The following is a 20,000-nucleotide window of genomic DNA, read 5'->3' as shown; positions in this document are numbered from 1 at the left end:
ATGCACATACATATCCGTGTAACTGCTTGTGTGTGTGTGTGTTTGTGTGTGTGTGTGGTAACAGACGCATATGTACTTCACGTTCGCATCTTAATTCATCTAAAAATAAATATAAGGTTTCGCCAAGAGAATACTTAATAAAAATCCCAAGTAACTTAAATGTACTAGAAGTATTTAAAATGCATTTTCGAAACCTAAAACGGAAGTTGAAGAAATCTTGAACATAGAACAAGTCCTGGAGTCGATTTACTCGACTAAAGGTGATGCTCCAGCGTGGCCGCCGTCAAATGACTGAAAGAAATAAAAGAATAGCATGAGGCACTTTCTCGTATTTCTACTAACAGAAATTACATGCTACACCGTCGTATATTTGTTTAATGAAAATTATTAACTAAAGCAGTGGTCCTCAGACGGGGTCCATATGACCCCTAGCGGTCCACACAAGCAAAATAGTAAACGAGATCGACTTTGCCTTTCATCCTTTCGAAGTCGATAAATTAAGTACCACTTACGCACTGGGGTCGATGTAATCGACTTAATCCGTTTGTCTGTCCGTGTTTGTCCCCTCTTTGTTTAGCCTCTTGTGGGTAGTAAAGAAATAGATATTTCGTCTGTCGCTACGTTCTGAGTTCAAATTCCGCCGAGGCTGACTTTGCCTTTCATCCTTTCGGGGTCGATTAAATAATTACCAGTTACGCACTGGGGTCGATATATTTGACTTAATCCGTTTATCTGTCCTTGTTTGTCGTCTCTATGTTTAGCCCCTTGTGGGTAATAAAGAAATAGGTATCTTGTCCGTCTTTACGATCTCAGTTCAAATTCAGCCAAGGTCGACTTTTCCTTTCATCCTTTCTGAGATCTATAAAATAAGGACCAATTGAGCACTGTCGTTGATACAATCGACTTACCCACTCCCCCGAAATTTCAGCCCTTGTGTCTATAGTAGAAAGGAATATCTTGCGTTTTCGTAAGGTGGTCAACTTACAGAATCTTTATAATATTAGAAGAAAAAGCACTTTGCAGAATTTGTTTCGGCTCTTTACGGTCTGAGTTCAAATCTCCCCGAGCTCAAAGTTGCCCTTCAGCTTTCCTGCGTCGATAAAATAAAGTGCGAATCAAGCATTGAGTCAATAATATCCATTTATTCCCTCCCGCTCAAAATTGTTGGACACGCCAAAGTCAGAAACTATATTCTAGCGCTTTCATAAGGCTTCTGTCTTTGATATTTAATTTTATTTTTTCACTATTTGTAAGAAATATTTCAATATACTAAGAAAACTATGATTGAAGCTTGCTCATTCACGAACAGATAATCCTTATCCACTACGTCGAATACAAAGAAAAGACATCTGGGATGTTTGGAGGGTAGAAAACGGGATCTTTGGAAAGATGAAAGAAGCTTTTGATATTTGCCACAAGGATAGTTATTACGTTATTTATTACAAATCGTTTATTAGATCTCATCTTGAAATAGCTGTTGGTAAGATAGTCATTGAAAGGAAACTGCCAACAGATATTGGCGTAAGTAGCCATCGGATTTATCAAACAGCCAACATTCGCTATTTCGAAATTTCATAACGTGCACATTGACGATACTTGAAATAAGATAATCGAGAAACTATACATGCGCATATATGCATTTATACCTGCATACATGCACGCTCACATACTTACATACAAACAGACAGATAGGCATGTGTGTGTGCGCGTGTGTATTTGTTTGTGTGTGTCTGTGTTCGAAATGATTAACTTTGTAATGGACTAGGGGAGATATTGTCCAATATGAAGGAATACATATCCCCCTTCAAAAATGCTGCAGGTTATTAACTAAGAGTGAAAACACTGAAATCATAGACTTGAATAGAAGTAATTTTAACTTGAATATTATATCACACTCAATATTTAATATTGACTAGACACAAAGGCCCTACATATCAGGAGGGTAAGTTGGATAAGGAAATTAAGAAGGGTTTCGAGTCTTGCTCTTTTTGCTGATGATGATGATGTTCATGTTGTTGTTGCTTAATCTAGATTAAGCTTGAAACGAGAAGATCCGTGAAGATCAAAAGAACTCGTTATTACTACCTCCGCCCCACCGTCTATTAAAGTAGCTATGAATAAGTAATACAATGTCATAAGTTTTCTCTAAAAGATGGCATAGTATAACTTAAAGAAGATTTGGCTGCTATTTCTTGCAGTTTAAGCGACTACATTAAAATGCTTGATGGCGAAAATTTCGTGAAATGGTTTTCATATGGAACAAAATTGCTTCCACGATCTTGGCTTTCAGTTTTGTTACTGACGTTGATGTTTTTTCTGTTGTTGTAGCTGTTATTATTATTCTCCTTCTTCTTAGCAGTTGGGGTCTGATAGGGTGATTTTGGTGGCGGCAATGGTTTCGTTTATCCTCCAAAAAGTCAGTCTTGTATGATCAGAACAGCCCAGTCGTCTCCATTCCGGTTTTTATTACACAGAGTGTGTATCAAAGACTACATTATTTAATGTATCCTTCCCTTGTTTTTGAGACGGTCAGATGTGATACCAGGGGGATTTGGTTGTTATTTCTTACAGATTGGCTGACAATGCAAAAGCTTTCTCTTTTGGTTCACTTATCTCTGAAAATTCAGAATTGACAGATATCAGTCATAGAAGATGGATAACATTTACAACCTCAACGGTGTGACCTTTCATGCTGCAAGGTACAGTTTGTAAGTTCATTGCAACCTTACGAGTGATAGGCCTACGTTCTTGAATTTCCTACAAGAACAAAACTTTGATGTGTCGTTCGTTGTTCGTGCTTATGGTAATCTATTTTTGGTAACCCTCGTCCGCAGTTACGTAAATTTTGTACAGTCTATCATAAAGCCGTAGCTAGCGCTTTGTGTTTATTCATTATTCACCTTGCAACTAATATGAGTATCTAATTGTTCTGCTTTTCCTTCGCTTTAAAGAGAAGCAAACCATTTAGGTTTGTGATATCATTTACAGTGATTTCTGATACGTTTATCTCTCGGTAAATGGTAATTGCAGCATAATACAACACAACGTCAAATTATTATGAGCACGTAAAACAGCTAGAATCAGCACAATGATGTGCTTATCCATTTTTAACACGTTTTCCGACTGCTATGCAAGTGATTGTGCTATACGCTGTTGTATTTATTCATCGAAGAATAACTTCTCTCTTTAGATGATGTTTGTTGACAATACAAAACGATTCAGTGACATCAGGACGTGCAAACTTACTGATTTTACGGCATGAGAAGAAGAAGAAGAAGAAGAAGAAGAAGAAGAAGAAGAAGAAGAAGAGAAAAAGAAGAAGAAGAAGAAGAAGAAGAAAAAGAAGAGAAGAAGAAGAAGAAGAAGAAGAAGAAGAAGAAGAAGAAGAAAAAGGACGACAACGACGACGACGACAAGGAGAAGGAAGAAGATGAGGAGGACGAGGACGAGGAGAAGAAAGAAGATGAGGAGAAGAAAGAAGATGAGGAGGACGAGGAGGAAGAGAAGAAGGAAGACGACGAGGAGGACGAGGACGAAGACGAGGTCGAAGAGGAAGGGGACGAGGAAAACGACGAGGAGGACGAGGACGAGGACGAGGAGGAAGAGGAGAAGGAAGACGACGAGCGGGACGAGGACGAGGACGAGGAGAAGGAAGACGACGAGGAGGACGAGGAGGAGGAGGAAGAGGAGAAGGAAGACGGCTAGGAGGACGAGGACGAGGACGAGGGGGAAGAGGAGAAGGAAGACGACGAGGAGGACAAGGACGAGGAGAAGGAAGACGACGAGGAGGACGAGGACGAGGAGGAAGTGGAGAAGGAAGACGACGAGGTGGACGAGGACGAGGACGAGGAGGAAGGAGAGGAAGAGGACGAGGACGAGGAGAAGAGGACGAAGAAGAAGAGAGGAGGAGAAGAGGAGGAAGGAGAAGAGGAGGAGAAGAAGAAGAGGAAGACGACGAGACGAGGAGAAGAGGAGGAGGAAGAAGAGGAGGAGGAGAAGAAGAAGAGGAGGAAGAAGAAGAAGAGGACGAGGAGAAGTGGAGGAAGGAGAAGAGGAGGAGGAGAAGAAGAAGAAGAGAAGAGGACGAGGAGGAGGAGAAGAGGAGGAAGGAGAAGAGGAGGCGGAAGAAAAAGAAGAGGAAGAGGACGAGGACGAGACGAGGAGAAGAGGAGGAATAAGAAGAAGAGGAAGAGGACGGGGACGAGGTGAAGAGGAGGAAGAAGAAGAAGAGAGTAGGAGGAAGAAGAAGAAGAGGAAGACGACGAGGACGAGGAGAAGAGGAGGAGAAGAAGAGGAGAAGAAGAAGAGGAGGAAGAAGAAGAGGACGAGGACGAGGAGAAGTGGAGGAAGGAGAAGAGGAGGAGGAGGAGGAAGGAGAGGAAGAGGACGAGGACGAGGAGAAGAGGACGAAGAAGAAGAGAGGAGGAGGAAGAAGAAGAAGAGAGTAGGAGGAAGAAGAAGAAGAGGAAGACGACGAGGACGAGGAGAAGAGGAGGAGGAAGAAGAGGAGAAGGAAGAAGAAGAGGAGGAAGAAGAAGAGGACGAGGAGAAGTGGAGGAAGGAGAAGAGGAGGAGGAGGAAGAAGAAGAGGAAGAGGACGAGGAGGAGGAGAAGAGGAGGAAGGAGAAGAGGAGGCGGAAGAAAAAGAAGAGGAAGAGGACGAGGAGAAGAGGAGGAATAAGAAGAAGAGGAAGAGGACGGGGACGAGGTGAAGAGGAGGAAGAAGAAGAGGAGGAAGAAGAAGAGGAAGAGGACGAGGACGAGGAGAAGAGGAGGAAGGAGAAGAGGAGGAAGGAGAAGAGGAGGAAGGAGAGAGGAGGAAGGAGAAGAGGAGGAAGTGGACGATAACGAGGAGAAGAAGGGGAAGAAGAAGAAGAGGAAGTGGACGAGAACGAGGAGAAGAAGGGGAAGAAGAAGAAGAGGAAGTGGACGAGAACGAGGAGAAGAAGGGGAAGAAGAAGTGGAAGATGAAGTGGAAGAGGAAGTGGAAGAGGAAGAGGACGAGGAGAAGAAGAGGAAGAGGAGGAAGAAGAAGATGAGGAAGAGGAAGAAGAAGAAAAGGAGGAAAAAGAATAGGAAGTGGACGAGGACGAGGAGAAGAGGAGGAAGAAGAAGAGGAGGAAGAAGAAGAAAAGGAGGAAAAAGAAGGGGAGGAGGAAGAAGAAGAAGAAGAAGAGGGGAAAAAGAAGAGGAAGTGCACGAGGACGAGGAGAAGAGGAGGAAGAAGGGGAGGAAGTGGACGAGGAGAAGAGGAGGAAGAAGAAGATGAGGAGAAGAGGAAGAAGAAGAAGAAGAAGAAGAAGAAGAAGAAGAAGAAGAAGAAGAAGAAGAAGAAGAAGAAGAAGAAGAAGAAGAAGAAGAAGAAGGAGAGGAGGAGGAGGAGGAGGAGGAGGAGGAGGTAAAAATGCAGTATATATTGCACAGATTATAAGTTAGCTGAACCGAAATACAAATAAAATTTGAGCCAGGTTTTGACATCAATCATCATCACTATCATCATCATCTTGACACCATTATTGTCACATCACAACCAACACTATGATTATAATTATTATTATCATCGTCGTCATCATCACGATCTTCATCATCACGATCGGCATGATCATTATGGTTACATCATTTTCATTACTATTATCATTATCCTTTTCATAATCGTTATCATTAACTGATGATGATGATGATGAGTTCGACGACGATGACGATGACGATGACGACGACCATGATGATGATATTGGAACAATCAAAAATGCACACCTTTTGTCTTTGAAAATCATTGAAACGTGATAGTTGACACAGTAAGAAGACAGCACGTTAGTAAGTGAAGGAGAATAAAATGTCTTTTAATTGACATTAAATTCGAATCTTCAACACGTGCGGCTTTCTAAACTGTAACGAAAATGGATATCTATCGTTTATATAGAGATTAGCAATATTAAGCGTTTGAGAATTTGTTAAAATGGGCATATATAGAAATGTTCCCAAAATTATGAAGAATCAGTTATGTTGGCTGGAATGGTGGGGATGGGGTGGGGGCATATGGCTTCTGGGAGTAGATATGGTGTATCGTCGAACAGGAAAAGGTATGGATAGTGGGTTGAAGAATTTGCAGTGTGAGAGTCGTTTAATGTATATGAGTTTATGGTACTGTAACTACATAAAGCAGTGGTTCCCAAACTTTTTCGGGAACCGCCCCCTTGGTACCCAGGCCACATTCCTAGTGCCCCCACCCGCCTCACATAGACTACTTTCTGCAGCAAATTCAAAACTGTTACATTTCACAAATAAAACTTGACCCAATTAACCCATTATTTAGGGGGAGGGGTCTTTTACATACATTGCCACTTTTTGACCATCCCATTATTGCCTTGCTCCACTTTTCTTGAACGGCCCCGGCCACTGGAAATTTCCACTCCCCATCCCCCAAGAGAAAGGCAATACCACCAACTTTGGGAACGTCTGATCTATAGTTATAAAACAGACCCCAGTCTGAAAACGATGAGTTTCGTTTGCAACAGACAGTATTTGGAAGTTCTTGTGGAGGCGCAATGGCCCAGTGGTTAGGGCAGCGGACTCGCGGTCATAGGATCGCAGTTTCGATTCCCAGACCGGGCGTTGTGAGTGTTTATTGAGCGAAAACACCTAAAAGCTCCACGAGGCTCCGGCAGGGGATGGTGGTGATCCCTGCTGTACTCTTTCACCACAACTTTCTCTCACTCTTACTTCCTGTTTCTGTTGTACCTGTATTTCAAGGGGCCGGCCTTGTCACTCTCTGTGTCACGCTGAATATCCCCGAGAACTACGTTAAGGGTGCACGTATCTGTGGAGTGCTCAGCCACTTACACGTTAATTTCACGAGCAGGCTGTTCCGTTGATTCGGATCAACCGGAACCCTCATCGTCGTAACCGACGGAGTGCTTCCACACATTTGGAAGTTCTGTAAATATGGACTACATTTACAGATTTTCATAAAATTTTAACTTTAACATTTGATATTGAAAAATCCCAGTATTGCTCACATGAAATTGGTAGATATATTTCAAAGGAAAAGATATCTTAACATTTTCAATTTTAATAAATATTTTTATCGTAACTAACTATATATCATTTGTACTTTAAAATAATCTCTCACTTATATTTATGTATGTATGTATGTTTGTATGTATATATGTATGTATGTATGTATGTATGTATGTATGCATGCATGTATGAATGTGTGCATATATGTATGTATGTATGTATGCATGCATGTATGTATGTTATCATTTCTCTTATCAAAGAAAATATTTCTACCAGCGTTCACTATTTTCCTCTCGTTCTGGTCTAACGACCCTCCATGTTTGTTTTCGTTCGGTTTCCTTTACTCTCGTTGTTTGCGTTGTTAACTCATTTGTTTTCATACTTCATGTTGTTTACACAGTTGGTGACGTCCTGTACCCATATATGCATGCATATATATATATTCTCCCCCTTCTCCCTCCTCCCTCTTCTTCTCCTCTTTCCTTTTCCCCTCTTCCTCTCTTCCTCCTTCCTTCCTCTCTCCCACTCTCCTCCTCCCCTCCCCTCCCCCTCATCTCTCCTCTCCTCTCTCTCCCCCTTATCTCCTCCATCCTCCCCCCCCTCTCCCCCTCATCTCCTCTCTCTACACTACACCATACGACATTACACATCACATCATACATACATACACACGTCCAGACCTCTTATACGCACTACATACTCTCTCATACACTCTACATACTCTCTCATACACACACACACACCCTTTGTTGGAGCGTTGGTCATTTGACACTGTTATCTTCCCTATTTTCGCTCTTGCGTCTCACGTTTGATCATTGACTTCTGGCCGGAATCAGATCGCCATGTTGATTCGCTAGCTTCTGCACGCATTTTTTTCTCTCCTTGTTTCTTTCTGTGTTTCTTTTCTGTGTATCTTTCTGTTGAAGAGCGTAGGCTCGAAACGTAAAAGACTTGTTTTATTTATATTCCTGAGCGCCATACTAATACAATTGTTTGTTTATATGCCACCTGCCTTCGTCTTTTGTTTATTTTCATAAAGCTTCCCGTTATATATACAGATAAAAGAAGTAAGGAAGTTAATAATTATTTATTTGCTTCTTACAACCGTTTACATTAATACACAATAATTTAATCACAAATTTGTACATTAAACTTGCATTTATGTGACATGAGCATAATTTCATCAGAGAAAAAAGATGTCACTTCGGATGTTTTATGCGGACTTATCAAGTCTTTTCAGCAGACTAATATTACGGTTTATGATTTGTATTATCAAGTGCTCGGGTGAAGGATTAGAATATGATTAGGGATGAGGTAAAATAAATAAAATCAGAACAATAGATAAACTAAAAATAGAGATGCTTGCGGAAAGATAAATATAAATAAATTAAACTCCCAGTTAATAAAAAGAATAAAATCGTCATTTTTATGGTGTAAATAAAATTATAAAACTTTATATATGTATATGTACATATGTATATGCATATATATATACACACATACGTATACATATATAAACACACATATATAGATACATATATATATATATTATATATATATATATATATATATATATATATATATATATATATATATATATATATATATATATATATATATATATATGTTCCGATTCGTCGTTTCGTTCCACCTCTTGGTTCCTGTTATTTTTATATTATTATATATAATATATATATATATATATATATTATATATACATGCACGCACACACACATACACACGTATACATATATATATACATGTATACACGCATATACACACACATACACACACACACATATACAAACATATATATATATATATATATATATTATATATATATATACATATATTCTTACCCATTACCCCTATAAATGAAATTGATGCAAATCCATATTAGCCAATCAGTGCCCTCTGGTTAATGAAATTTTGAATTAGTGTCTCTAAACCATAGCGTTTCTAGAAAAGTATATTTATTTTTAACGGTTTTAGTAAAATGTTGATGTTTAAATGTACATATGAATATAATGTCACACACATACGCATGCGTGCATATGTACGTACAATTAATCTATATATGTATATTTGTATCAATATACATATATACACACACGTTCATACATACGTACATAACATGCATACTTACATACATACATACATACATGGTGGCTGCCCCCTCGTTATCGAGTATGGCCATTGCACGAAGCTTAATCAATGTTGTTATCGTGCAATGCCTGTGCAAGAAGATTTTTTTAAAGTGAGGAAAGGCTGTGCACTGAGTCAATCCCATTCACTAAGCAACAGCAGCCATAATTCGAAAAGAAGAACAAATCAAGATCATCGGTAATCGCTGAGCCGCAGGTTTTATGTCGGAGTTATCCCAGTTACCTGAGTTACCTTCTCCTAGAAGGATGCCCTAACAAAGGCTAGGAGTCCTTCACTCCTAATGGTTTAACCGCGCGATCGGGTATTCAGTCCGATTATTTCTATGTCCCCGCGCATGATACAGCCTTAAGACATTTATTGGATGGCCGTTGACTCTCAAGAGTTCCTCCACCCTTTGACGGGTTTTGATTTTCATCCCGCAGGGTGTCCAATAAACACCCTCCTCACCAAGCAAATTTGGTGGGGTTGCCGGTTTAGTTGCCGACGACCCGACCATACAACAGGTTGTACTGGGTTACATGTTACCAGTAGCACTCGTAACATACATACATACATACATACATACATACATACATACATACATACATACATACATACATGCAAACGTACATACATAAGTACATATATCTATGTCTATATGTGTGTGAGCGCATATCTGTATATGTATGTATATATACATACATGAGTAAATGCACGTGCACATGTGTGTGCATATATTTATGCTTATGTAAATGTGTGTAGATATGCATATGCTCGTATCTATGTATGCGTATGTATAAACGTATGTATATATATGTATATCGATATATATGTGTATACGTGTACGTATGTATATATGCATGTATACGTATGTATATGTGTATATCTATGTACAGGTATACATATGCATGTGTGTGTATGTATATGCATGTATATACATATGTGTGTATGTATATGTATGGATTAATTATACTTACATATGCATGCATGCGTACGTGTGTATGTGTGTGACATTATATATATATATATATATATATATATATGTATATGTATATGTGTGTGTGTGTGTTTGTGCCTGTGTGTATGTATGCGTATAAAACTTAGATAAACTTAGATATGTTTCGACCAGAGATTGGTCCAGGCCATGTCTAACTTAATAGCACCACCTGATAGGATTATTCGAATCCTGTTTAAGTCAAGTTTTGTTCAAGTAGTTAGTTCTTGTTGGGTGAGTTGTATCCAGTTTTGTTCAAGTTTTGTTCAAGTAGTGAGTTCTTGTTGGGTGAGTTGTATCCAGTTTTGTTCAAGTAGTGAGTTCTTGTTGGGTGAGTTGTATCCAATTATGGGTGGCTAATCTGGTATTCTTTGAAGGAATCTATCCAGACTCTGTTTGAAGTTAATGGATCCTTTTCCTCTTTGATCTCCCTCGGGACAGTGTTAAATAGGGCAGGGCCTGTTGAGGAAAAGAAATTATGTTGCAGTGTACATGTATGTTGTGATCTTGAATTTGGCAGGGGACGTATGGCCCGTGGTCCAAGTCTTGGATGAACCTTGAAGCTAATGTTTAGGTCGTTTGGGCAAAGTTGGCGGTATATTTTCCACATCGTACAAATGATGTACCGCTCACGGCGACGCTGGAGGGAGTAAAGTTTCAAGGCTTTAAGGCGATCCCAATAATCGAGAGCAGCCATGCCTTCAATTTGTTTAGTGAGAGCCCTCTGGGGTGACTCAATTCTGGAGATGTTTTGTCTTGTGTGAGGAGACCACAGTGGGCAGCAGTATTCAAGGTGTGGCCGTACAAAGGAGAAAAAAGTGGTATGATGACACCTTGTTCTCTGGACCGGAAAGTTCTTAAGATCCAGGAACTCATCCTACGAGCTATATCGACCTTCTTGTTGATGTGTGCACTCCAACTGAGATCGTCATCAACAATTACACCCAGGTCTCTGATATTGTTAGAAGCTGTGAGCGGTCCCCTGAAGGAAGAGAGTATGGTTGTTTTAGTGAGGAATTTCTTCCAAAATGCATCAGCTCAAATTTTCCCTCATTCAGTTGCATTTTGTTTCTGTCTGCCCATTGACTCACAGCATATAGATCAGATTGGAGTTGAGTTCGGTCTGCTTCTTCATTGACGATTTGCTGGAGCTTAGTGTCATCAGCGAATATTTTCACTTTGCAGTGATGTACGACACTGGAAAGGTCGTTTACGTAAATTATGAAGAGTAGCGGACCCAAAACAGTTCCCTGGGGAACACCGCTGGTGACATATATTTTTACTCTGATGAAATTATCCTCATGTCACATAAATGCAAATTTAATGTACAGATTTGTAATTAAATTATTGCGTATTAATTGAAACGGCTGTAAGAAGCGAAGATGATTAATATGGTAATAATAAATAATTGTTAACTTCTTTATCTCCTCTTTATTTTCTTCTTTTAACTGGATATAAACTATATGCTTAATATACAGCTATTGTTTTAAGGGAATTTCCTTTCCCAACATTAGCTATTGAACCAGTATTTCCGTGGATGCAACCTTCACGAGGTTAACATATCCTCTAATTAAATTATATATAGTTGAAATTTACAGAAAAACAAAAGACGAAGACAGGTGTATGAACAACAATTCGGTGTATTAGTTTGACGCTAGCGAAAGTGAGAAAGTCTTTTACATTTCAAGCCTACGCTCTTCAACAGAAAGGAATAAGAGAAAATAAACAAAGAGAGAATGAAAAGACTTGTGGATTTAGAGGTCAAGTATATATATATATATATATATATATATATATATATATATATATATATAAAAACTATGTATAAAACATTGGATGGTCATGGTTAGAATGCTTTAATAGTATTCTCAGTCATGGTTGAGATGAGATTAAACAACATCATTGCTGTATTAGCTACCTTCTTTTACTTTCAAATACAAATTCCACAAAGATCAATTAGTTTTTCATTATATCATTGTAATTACAATCAATACCAATACGGTAACGAATGGTTCATGGATGGAATTTTCCCTTTTTTCTCAGCTTTTTCCATTCTGAGTCCAAATTCCATCGCGTTCGATTTTTCCTTTCATTCTTTTAGGGACGGTGAAATAAATCAGGTACAGAAGTGTATGTAACCGACTCTTTTCTTCCTCAAAATTTTTTCTGTTGCGTCTCTATATGAAATCTTTGCAATGAATACCGATCAATTAATATCTTAGTAAATCACAAGGATTTAATTTATCTTGGTAACTATCTCTCCAATTTTTTAAGTGTTAAGTGGATGATAGTGAAATATTCCCCTGACTAAGACGCTGATATGTCACAGGAACAAACGAATTCACCATTGTAAAGCGAACAAGTTATTGTCAAATCATTAGAGACCTCTAACTACTCTGCCGTACCTGTAGACTGACTGAGTAATGTAAGACTTGACTTCTTTAGTCAGGAACATAACATGGTACCGAAAACACGATACGAATCATCGATAACTCAGTTGATTGTCAGTTAACTATTTTATCCCTTGCTAAAATATTGGACCATTTTCCCACGTTAGAAAATCAATGTTCTCATATATGAAGACCGTACATCTTTATAATTCGACTGGTTAACAACTCTCAAATGACGCCTTTTAACTTGTGCATACAATTTAATTGTTTTATTTAATTACAGACAACATTGAGGTTTTTCAATTATTTAATGACAATTTTATTTCCAATTAGTTGTACTATTCCATCCCATCAAATGATTATAACTTGTGAGCAATTTACCATTACTTATATTCAGGTGTTTATCTACTTTCTTTTGTTGCTTCATTTGTCAACGCTAAAGTATTGAAATTTTCAAAAATGAATAATATTAGAATTATGCTTACGGCCTTGCATGTTAAATATTGTTTATTACATAGTAGGAAGTTTATACTGGTTTAGCTTCGAGCTCTATTATGTTCTAACAAATTAATAATGGGAAATTATTTAAAATCTGTATATTTGTGAAGAGTACTAAAGAGTAAAGCATAAACATCAAGCAAAAGAACAAATATCTTTGCATCAGCGATAAACTTGTAGATAGTTAACAAGGAGATGCTGTTTTAGTTGCAGGTTGAAACTAGAACCATATGATAAAATAGACATGTTTGGGGTTGGAGTGCGTGTCGCAATGTGAGAGTTGTAAAATATATCAAAATACAAGAAGAGAAGAGCGTTGTAGTTTGCTTGAAGCATTGTGAAACAGAAGTAAAAATATCAAATAATGAAAACGTTAGAGCTCCTATCCGTTTTTGCATTATAAGAAGCTCTCCATCTTCAATATTTGTTATATTAAGATATATTTGACATAGTTCAAACGTTCTCTGATACAGAACTCAATATGTTTAGTAGAGTGGAAAGCTATATATTATATCAAATGTCGACAGTCCATTCTGAGTTTCGCTCGAAGCTGTGCTGTTCTTGACTGTTGCAAACAGCTCGGCTTGAGGCGAGATTAAGAGTAGACGATCAACTATTAGTATAATATGTACTCATATGAATGTACGCATATATCTGTGGGGAGTGCGCATGCGTGTATGTAGCTAAAATAATTATTGTAGCGATAAAATGTGTTAACTGATGTACGTTTTTAGCTAATTGCTTTGCGGAAGAATATTGATGCCACTTGAAATACATATATGTTATATTAGTTTAAGTTTAGTTTCGTTGGATATTCTTCGATATTGCTGGCGTTGGATTACTGCCTTGCAGTAAATGGTTCACTGTTCGCCGGGTTCAAATGCCGTAAGCCAAACTGTACCGTCTACATTTTGGGATATAAAGTACCAGTCCTGTGTAGAGTATGTTTCTTTCTTTCCTTTTACTGATTGTCTCTCTCTTTCATCGGTAGACATCAGACCCGAAGAGGGATGAGCTCTATTAAGTCTAAATCTCTGGTGAACTCGTAGGGGTGCTGTGGTAACATAAAGCACGCCTTCGATATGCTTTATGTCACAGCAGCACCTCGACGACTTCACCAGAAGTAGAGATTCCAAAATAAGGTATGTGTTTGTGCGCGCACACGTGCATATGTGTAAATGTCGTGTATAATAATAATGAAATTATTGTATACAGTGCTCAGGTGCACCACAACTTGTCAAAAGTGCGTATAAAAGCATATGCAGTAATGTACAAATGTCTGAAAAGTGAACAGTGTATGAATCAGATACATACTTGCGTGTGTATGGAGGGGAGAAAAATCAGGTGTAGTGTTAGTGAATCTCAGGAAGCATGGAAGTTTTGAAGGATGCAGTGCTCCGACAACTAACAACTGAAGCCGGCAGTTTGTTCCATACTTCAGCAACTCTTAGCGTGTAAAAATGTATCCGAAAGTCATGGGAGCTGTGCTGTTTTCTGACTTTGTAAACAAGTCCACGGGTGTTAGACAGGTGGAGTTTGAAAAGGTGCACAGAGTTATTGTTAGTAAGATGGTTAATAATTTTATGGGTGTCTGCCAAGTCAGCTGTCAGACGTCGGAGTTTCAATGTATCTATGCCCAGGGAAGTAAGGTGTTCAGAATATGGCAAATGCCTGATGTTGTTGTGTGGTGTGGTGTGTGTGTATGTGTGTGTGCGTGTGTGTGTGTGTGTGTGTGTGTGTGTGTGTGTGTGTGTGTGTGTGTGTGTGTGTGTGTGTGTGTGTGTGTGTGTTTACAAATGCACAGAAACAGAATATTCGTTGTTCAGTTGTAAATATATTGACATTTACATTCCCTGTGCGAATAAATCTAAGAAATCACTTCTGTCGAATATAACGGAACGATGGAGCAAAGTGCCTCATAGCAACAGCAAACGCCAAATTCAAACAACATTACTTTAATCATACTTCGTCCTTCGAACATGCTGAAATGAGACACGCAACAACTTTGTCAAACTACATCCGGTACTTAAAAGAAAGCAGTATTAATTTTGATATTAAATATAGCATTCTAAAGCATAATTTATGTACAGTCAAAAATAGTTTATTTAAAAAATCAGTAAAAAAAAAAAACTTCGGAAATGATATAATTAGAAGGTTAGAAGTTTTCACAAAGTATCGTAATTTCAAAATATTACTGCTTAAATTCAGAAATTTTATACCACTACCGGATTAAACAAGCAAATATCAAACCAACAAATACACTCTATTTACTTGTCGACGTTGATACTTCATTCTGCTAGTAGTTAAATTCTGCAAATTTACACCGCCACCACCTCTATCTATGAGACTTACCCACTTTACTTATTAACTGTGTATTCTATGTTTACTTTTCTCATTCCTTGATCTGATAAACTGTATATTAAACAAGTGCTATTCGATTGTTGCCTGTACGTTAATCTGACTAACAATGTGTAACATATAAACAATAAGTCCAAGTATTATAGTCGATCACATATAGAATATAATGGATCAGGCTTAAATAGTAATTATGTTACTGACAGTGAAAGGAGAAAAGGCAATGTTCACTTCACCAGGATTCGAACTCAGTACGTCATACTACTGTCCACTACTTTGAGTGAAATAATATTATTAGAATTCTCATCATAACCTAAACTAAGCATGATTGTTCCACGCATTTTATTTCCACATTGTGTGTTCTTTTAAATGCAGTTAAGCTTCCTAATATAAAAATCAGAATGTTACCCTTAAGGAAAATTAAAAAGAACAGTTTAGAAATTCCGAAGTAGCTTTGAGGAATAAAGATTTTCATTAAATTTTCATTAATAACCGACATCTAATTTGATTAAAACTAATATAGTTACGAAATCTCAAACTGTTGCTCGCTGTCATAACCAAATGGTAAATCTGACACTACGTCCATCAACGAAAGATACTAACTGGGGTTAAATTTCACTCAATTCAAATCACACCCTAACATCAGCAAAAATATAGAATACATAGGCTACTTTGTATAGTGGTGTCGGTTTTCCTATCTTTGTTGGGTTTGGCCAAAAGGGCAGTACCCAAGACTTTTGGGTACTATATAAGAAGAGTGGTACCGGTGCACGCACACTCGCACACTTGCGCATCCGCCCTAGCTAGTCGTGACTAGTCGATCCTATAACGACTATCTAGCGCGAGTGCGCGTATGCAAATTAATAGATGGGTTTTTTAAAACAAAATAAATAATTTTTTACACAAAGTAAATAATTTTTTAAACAAAGTAAGGATCTTTTCCTTTTGAACGGCAGTTTTCAACACAATTTCTAGTTAACTAAACACTTTTAAACTTCGTATACTGGTAGAATGTGTTTATAAAACATTATTTTTTCTTGGCTTTATTGAGAAAACTCTATATGTTGTAACATATTTCCACTTTAAAATCGAGCATTTCGGCAATTTTAACCAATCGCTGACCTCCATTGACGTAAACAACATTCCGTGCTGTATGAATATGTCCCTCGTTTAAGAAACAGATTGGGTTTATTTACATTTGCGAAGAAAAAAAGTTACCCTTCCCCCACCCTTAACCCTAACCATAACTCTAAACCTAACCCTAAAATAGATTGAAGTGCAATAGATCGATACTAGGGTTATAATTATGGGTAACAATTTCATTTGACACTGCTAGAAAAAAATCCTATTTTCCGTAGCGGTGTTGTATGAAATTGTCACCCATAATTATAACCCTAGTATCGATCTATTGCATTTCAATCTATTTTAGGGTTAGGTTTAGAGTTATGGTTAGGGTTAGGGTTAGAGTTAGGGGTAGGGTTAGGGTTAGGGTTAGGGGTGGGGGGAAGGGTATCTTTTTTTCTTCGCAAATGTAAATAAACCCAATCTGTTTCTTAAATGAGGGACATATTCATACAGCACGGAATGTTGTTTACGTCAATGGAGGTCAGCGATTGGTTAAAATTGCCGAAATGTTCGAAATTAAAGTCGAAATACGTTACAACATATAGAATTTTCTCAATAAAGCCAAGAAAAAATGTTGTTTTATAAACACATTCTACCAGTATACGAAGTTTAAAAGTGTTTAGTTAACTAGAAATTGTGTTGAAAACTGCCGTTCAAAAGGAAAAGATCCCAAAGTAAATAAAACACAAAAACACAAAGTAAATAATTTTTTTTAAATAAAGTAAATAAATCTTTTTTCTAAACAACGTAATTTTTTTTTAAACAAATTAAATAAAAATAACACACAACCTATTTTTGGTACCCCCATCATACTCTTAAAACGTAGGTAGTCGTTGTAGGATCGACTAGTCACGACTAGCTAGCGCGAATACGCGAGTATGCGAGTGCGCGCACCGGGACCACTCTTCTTGAATAGTACCGACTTTTGCAAGATCTTCGAGTTTACTGAGCATGGTGTTATTAATAATCCGTTTTAACTGTGGAAACTCGCAGGAAGATATGAATCTTCTGGGGAAACACGCTTGAGAAATGATGTTCTGTTGAGGAAGGACTGAGTTTAGTGGTTATTGCTGGTCTGAGAGTAGATGTGACGATGGTGGCGAAAGGCAGAGTGCTGAGTCGATCGATGGCGAAGGAATGGAGCAGGTACGAAATAGTTTCATGCTATTATGATACTTGAACAGGCATATTTATAAAATTCGCCACGTATCTTAAAAGCAATCTTTCAGGTACTGTTTATGTATTAGATATTATTTTTAAAAACAAGAAAGCTGGACAGTAAGAAGATAAGATAAAACGAGAAGAAAACATGAAGTTTGGTGCAAAAAATGGAACGAGAAAAATTAAACGAAACCAAGAACTACGATCCTCATCCTCCCTAATTGCAGAAAGCTCATTAAATACAACTGGTTTAGAACAAAATGACAAAAAATACGAATCAAGAACCATCCGCTACATACGTGATGTAATTTATGTTTTCATAAATTCATATAATGTGAGTCTGTGTATATGTGTTTGTCTGAGTGCCTATGTAAACATATGTATACAAGTGTGTGTGTGTGCGCGTGCGTGTATATATATATATTTATATATAAATATACATATATATACACGGGCGCGCGCGCACCTACACACCCGCTTATACATGTATATTATATGGTTTCTGCTGTAAATTTTTTAAAATTTAATGTGATTTTTTTCTATTTCTTTATAGGAGCCCTTTGTGAAAGATGTCAGATTCCTCAGCTCATGTTTAAAATCATATTTTGGCTTGGATATTGTAACTCTACTATGAATCCCATTATATATGCTTGTTCGAGCAAGGAATTTAAAAGAGCTTTTAAAAGAATTCTTCATTGTCAGTTTCGAAGACAACCTCGACAATTTCTAAGTGGAAAAGGTATTGCTGCCTTGACAATAGAGCTTCATAAGAAACAATCAGATCCCCGTGTCGCACAAAGCTTCCCTCATAAATCTAATTATAAAAATAGAACTTTACAAAACAAACCTGACAATGCAATAAAATTTACTGGTTCGAGAAAAATAAAACCTCTATTTCGACTTCATTTGAATCGGGAGTTACCACTTAGCTCCCTCTGTCCAGATTCACCACTTCCATCACTGAGACTACTGCAAGAAAAACAGAGAACTAAACTGGTAAAATAGACTGGAATTATTTTGATGCCTGCCACCAAATCCTATTGATTTTGATATACAAAGATGTCAATTGACATGGAAAATAAGAGATACACAAGTAGAGACTTTACTGCCAATGTACAATTATAATTTCGAGAAAAGCTCACATACTGTTTTGGTAATGAAAACAGTAAGTCAAATGGAAAATAACAGACAGGAAGAGACTTTGAAATGCACAGGCTCGATTTTGTTTTTATTATATTTATTTTTTTTTGTCCCGCAAAGATAGTATATTTGATATTTTAGAGAAAACAAAACTATATTTGAGTTCTTCGATCAAGATATATACAAAGAAAAACCTTCGTGTTGTTTCGTTAAACAAATATGAACAAACCGATTGCAAAGAAATTACTCTGTCTTTGTCTTAATAATTATTCAAACAAAATTCAGATCCTGAATAAAATAACAAAGACGCTGTTTGTATTGATATTAAACAAAGAGATTTCGATCAATAGAACTGAAATATATGATTTTGACAATAAAATAACTATGGTGATTCATTAATATGCACAAAAGTGATTGGCATCCAATTAAAGAGTTCTGTCCAAGTAAGAAATTACACTGCAATCCAGTTGTGTACTGTTTTATTTCGGAGATCTGAAATTTTCAGTGTATGCAATATCGAACTAAAAATACAGATATGTAAAAAGAAAAAAAATTCTCTCTTTCTCTCTGTTCCTGTATTTCTTGTGTAGCATGTATTAATCACTCCAGTTACATTATCTTCACTGTTTTTATCCAAACCAAGTTTCATTTTGCTCGGTGTATTCGTTGTACGCCTTCGGGTGATATACATTTTACATACAAAGATAAATCCGTTACACACACACACACATATATATATATAATATATATATATATATTATATATATATATATATATATATATATATATATATATATATATATATATATATATATATATATACATATATATATATGTACGTTGGAGTGTGTGTCTGTGTCTGTGTGTATAGAAAATCGGTGTGTTTACAATACAGCACTCAATCGGAATTTCTGGTTATCTACGCTCTCATACTGGAACTCTGAGAGAAATTAAACCTGCACTGGTGCAGAAACTCCAGGTATATCACTGCTAGAAGCAGTGTATAAGTATTACAAAGAATAACAAATAATGCCAAAAAAAAACCAAAAATGAATATAGCACAATTTTAGTTTTAGTTACACTTGTTACGGTACCACTCCGTTTCTATCCCCCATTGCACGTAAATAATTTCATATGAAAAGGTGCGTCATATGTGCGGTGGATAATATCGGAGT

At 37.2% G+C, this 20,000-nt stretch overlaps 1 protein-coding gene across 1 annotated transcript in view; it reads left to right on the top strand.

Moving 5' to 3' along the window:
* The window catches only part of LOC115232578 (alpha-1A adrenergic receptor-like), a 236,751-nt gene extending 217,206 nt beyond the window's left edge, over positions 1 to 19,545 (top strand). The window contains exon 3 of the mRNA XM_029802541.2: positions 18,239 to 19,545. Coding sequence (XP_029658401.1) covers positions 18,239 to 18,690 — 452 coding nt within the window. The 3' untranslated portion in view covers positions 18,691 to 19,545. The remainder of the gene's footprint in view (positions 1 to 18,238) is intronic.
* The last annotated feature ends 455 nt before the right edge of the window (positions 19,546 to 20,000 follow it).

Source organism: Octopus sinensis, linkage group LG2 (assembly GCF_006345805.1).
Source record: "Octopus sinensis linkage group LG2, ASM634580v1, whole genome shotgun sequence".
In the NCBI taxonomy this organism is placed as follows: domain Eukaryota; kingdom Metazoa; phylum Mollusca; class Cephalopoda; order Octopoda; family Octopodidae; genus Octopus; species Octopus sinensis.
The sequence above is the reverse complement of the archived record's forward strand: the minus strand, read 5'-3'. Positions and strand labels throughout refer to the sequence as shown.